Genomic DNA, 2,888 nt, shown 5'->3' on the forward strand with positions numbered 1-2,888 from the left:
AGGTGGTCTCGGTCCTGTTCCAAACGAACTCTGCACGGTTCGTTTAAGGTTATGTCATAGTTGAAAAAGAAACAAGATGTTTGTCATTTTTTCTCGGTCCGAGCAGAAACCCAATATTCCTATTCCTACTGTTGTCTGTGTCATTAATGTTAATAAAACAGCAAAATACAGCTTTAACAAAGATGAAACTATATTTAATTTCTACAGTCTACATAGTGTTATCTATTTTACATTTAGTAACTTTGATATTTCGTATTCATCTCTGCTTGTAATTTGTGTTGGCCTATTGTGTTGGACTGTTCACTTGTTTTTAATAATGTTAGAACTTGCTTTCTCCGCCAGAACCGTCTTGCAGCACATCTTCGCCTTCGCAAAATCCTTATTACAACATCGTATAGATGACATTGTATCATATGATGCTCACAAGTTTCTTCATATTGCGTTAGTAGCTGATAACACCAAATAAGTATAAGAAAAAAATTGCACTACGAAAGATCTCCATAAATTGCCTGTTTTTGCACTTCCTGCTTTTCCCGGCTTGAGAATGTCTGTCCAATGAATAGATGACTTTAGCACACATGTGGTTTTGTTAACAAATTTTGGTTCACTTGCAAAAAGGGCAGTGTGAAAGCGAACCACACCAAAAAAAAACAACAACAAAAAACATTGTATTTGGTCCGGACCAAAGCATGGAAACCAGCGGACTTTCCTGGTGTGAATACACCCTAAAATTAAAACAATCTAATTTCTCAACTAACCGACTGTCATTATAGGCAGATGAGAAGTGTCATTGCATGCACACTGATTTTACAATTGTGTACTGCTCTCTTGTGGACAAAACAGTTAATGCATACTCATCAAACACACATGGAATATTAATGTATAGAATTTTATTCCTGCTCAGTTAAACATAACAAACCATATTCATTAGTGGGGAAACATCGAAGTCTCAGGTAAAAACATATATAGACATATACAAGATATAGAATTCAATCATCAAAAATACTTCAAAATCAAGAACTGAGAAACACAGTTATGGAGCTCTGGGCCCCACATAATATTGCTTTATCAACACCATCACCTTAACATACAGGTAAAGTCAAACACTGCCATTAGTAAATACCATTACCAGCATAGGAAAGCAGATATTGTTCATTCGCATACCAGTTCAATTACACAGTAAGGCACTGGAGTGCAAACTCTACAGCAACATTACAGTTGATAAGACAGTTTACAGTTAACCACTTATTAAGATGTGCTTCTGGTATTAGTGGCACTGTTCAAAGTATCCAGAGTGGGAACAACCCTGAGATTAAAGTGAGAAGCTGTTTTAAAGTCAAGCAAAGATCAGGCACACCACACACACATACACAATAAATAAAGAGGAACAACCATTGCAACAGACTTTGGTACAACGTTCCTCGTGCACTGAGAAATTCAAGAAAATACTACCGGTAAATAAATTTTTTGAAGGAGTGCGTTTAAAAAGTACTACTGATCAAGTTTTAAGTAATGGGGACCATTACCGACAACTGCCACAGCTCTTTTCAGAAGTTATTTGCCTGAAATAAAATCAAACTTTCATCTTTAATGTGCATCTTAACGTTTCTGAACCCCTTCCTCCTGGTTCTTTAATGTAGGGGATCTTGGCCTATTAATCCTCCCAAATGTAACCAGCTCCGTGCGGAAAAATCGTGGAACAGAGATAAATATTTCAGGAACTCCTGGTGGTTTTAAAATGACCCATGTGATGCTTTTGGCCATATAAAGTCACAGTATTAAAATGGAAAAGAAACTTGAAAGATAGATTGTGCTACATGATTCACTCCAAAAGGTCCTGTGGAAAGAAAAGCTAGAGTAAGAATAAAAAGTGATAAAGTATATATAGTTTTAAAAGCCATTATAAATGCCACACATACTAACCTCATCTGAATCATCGTCCACTTCTCTGGCTGCATTTTGCTCTTCTATTTCTTGCAGTTCTGAGTATCTATATGTTGCATTACTAAAGAAAATAAATAAATATATAATATTATAAATATGTATATTATATAATATACTATACTCATAGTTGCAACATTTTGAGATATGTATACATAATAATAAGTGTATTATTAACTTTCGTGTAAATTATTGAAAAACATTTTTTGGGTGAAAGGATTGAAAGGTTAGGTTGCACTGTCACATAAAGTACGCAGTGTTACATATATCTCAATACCTCTTCAGACAGCAGTATTTTCGTATGATGAAGACAGCAGCTGCTATTGCAGCAACAGTAACGACCACAACAGACGCAATCACCCCTGAATGGAGTCTTATAACCTGAAAAATAAGACATCAGGGAGAGCAAGTATGTAGTATGCGAACTAACAGGGAAGTGACTTAAGCAAGAAAGTCGATAACGAACCTGTTGAACAGTTGGTGCTGAGGTGGGTTTCTCCGAACTTTCTGCCTGTCTGGAGTCGCGATATGACGTAAAAGCGAAAGCGAGCTCCCAAAAAACACTATATAAAATCAAATTTAGTAACATATTTGAGTAGTGGCTTACCTTCAAACACTTTCTCGCCATTATAGATGTTTACTTCCTAGTGATTCTACCTGTCAAATGACGTAAAGGAGCAACGGGCGTGTGATTGGTCGATCGTGAACGCGATCGACTTCCGTCAACAATAAAGGTTGCAGAACTTGTTGCAAACAGAGATTGTCTTATTATTATAAGTGGCTTTGCTTTTATGTTAATTTTAATTAAAAAGTTTGATTAATTTAAAACCTGTGAATTAAATTAGAAAACAAAAAAATCTACAATTTAAGTTAGTTTTACATTTTACTTTCTAGGAACAATTCTATACATTTGAATAAAAAGTTGGAACTAAAATAAACTCTGAAAT

At 35.3% G+C, this 2,888-nt stretch overlaps 1 protein-coding gene across 1 annotated transcript; it reads right to left on the minus strand.

The window, feature by feature from the left end:
- Positions 1-853: 853 nt before the first annotated feature.
- LOC307007517 (uncharacterized protein) lies at positions 854-2,662 on the minus strand. The gene is made up of 4 exons (XM_079629609.1): positions 2,408-2,662; positions 2,219-2,322; positions 1,924-2,005; positions 854-1,837 (listed from the first exon to the last, which is right to left on the minus strand). The coding sequence occupies exons 1-4, from the start codon at positions 2,567-2,569 to the stop codon at positions 1,823-1,825; spliced, it is 363 nt and encodes a 120-aa protein (XP_079485735.1). The 5' UTR covers positions 2,570-2,662; the 3' UTR covers positions 854-1,822.
- Positions 2,663-2,888: the final 226 nt, after the last annotated feature.

The sequence above is a fragment of the Phoxinus phoxinus genome (assembly GCF_949152265.1).
Source record: "Phoxinus phoxinus genome assembly, chromosome: 11".
Lineage (NCBI taxonomy): Eukaryota > Metazoa > Chordata > Actinopteri > Cypriniformes > Leuciscidae > Phoxinus > Phoxinus phoxinus.

What these genes read in the sequence shown, in the direction of transcription:
- LOC307007517 (XM_079629609.1), bottom strand. Translation starts at nt 2,569, where the DNA reads ATGGCGAGAAAGTGTTTGAAGGTAAGCCACTACTCAAATATGTTACTA. An exon ending in CAGCACCAACTGTTCAACAG is followed by an intron (nt 2,323 to 2,407) that starts GTTCGTTATCGA and finishes CTTATTTTTCAG; the next exon opens with GTTATAAGACTCCATTCAGG. An exon ending in AAATACTGCTGTCTGAAGAG is followed by an intron (nt 2,006 to 2,218) that starts GTATTGAGATAT and finishes TATTTTCTTTAG; the next exon opens with TAATGCAACATATAGATACT.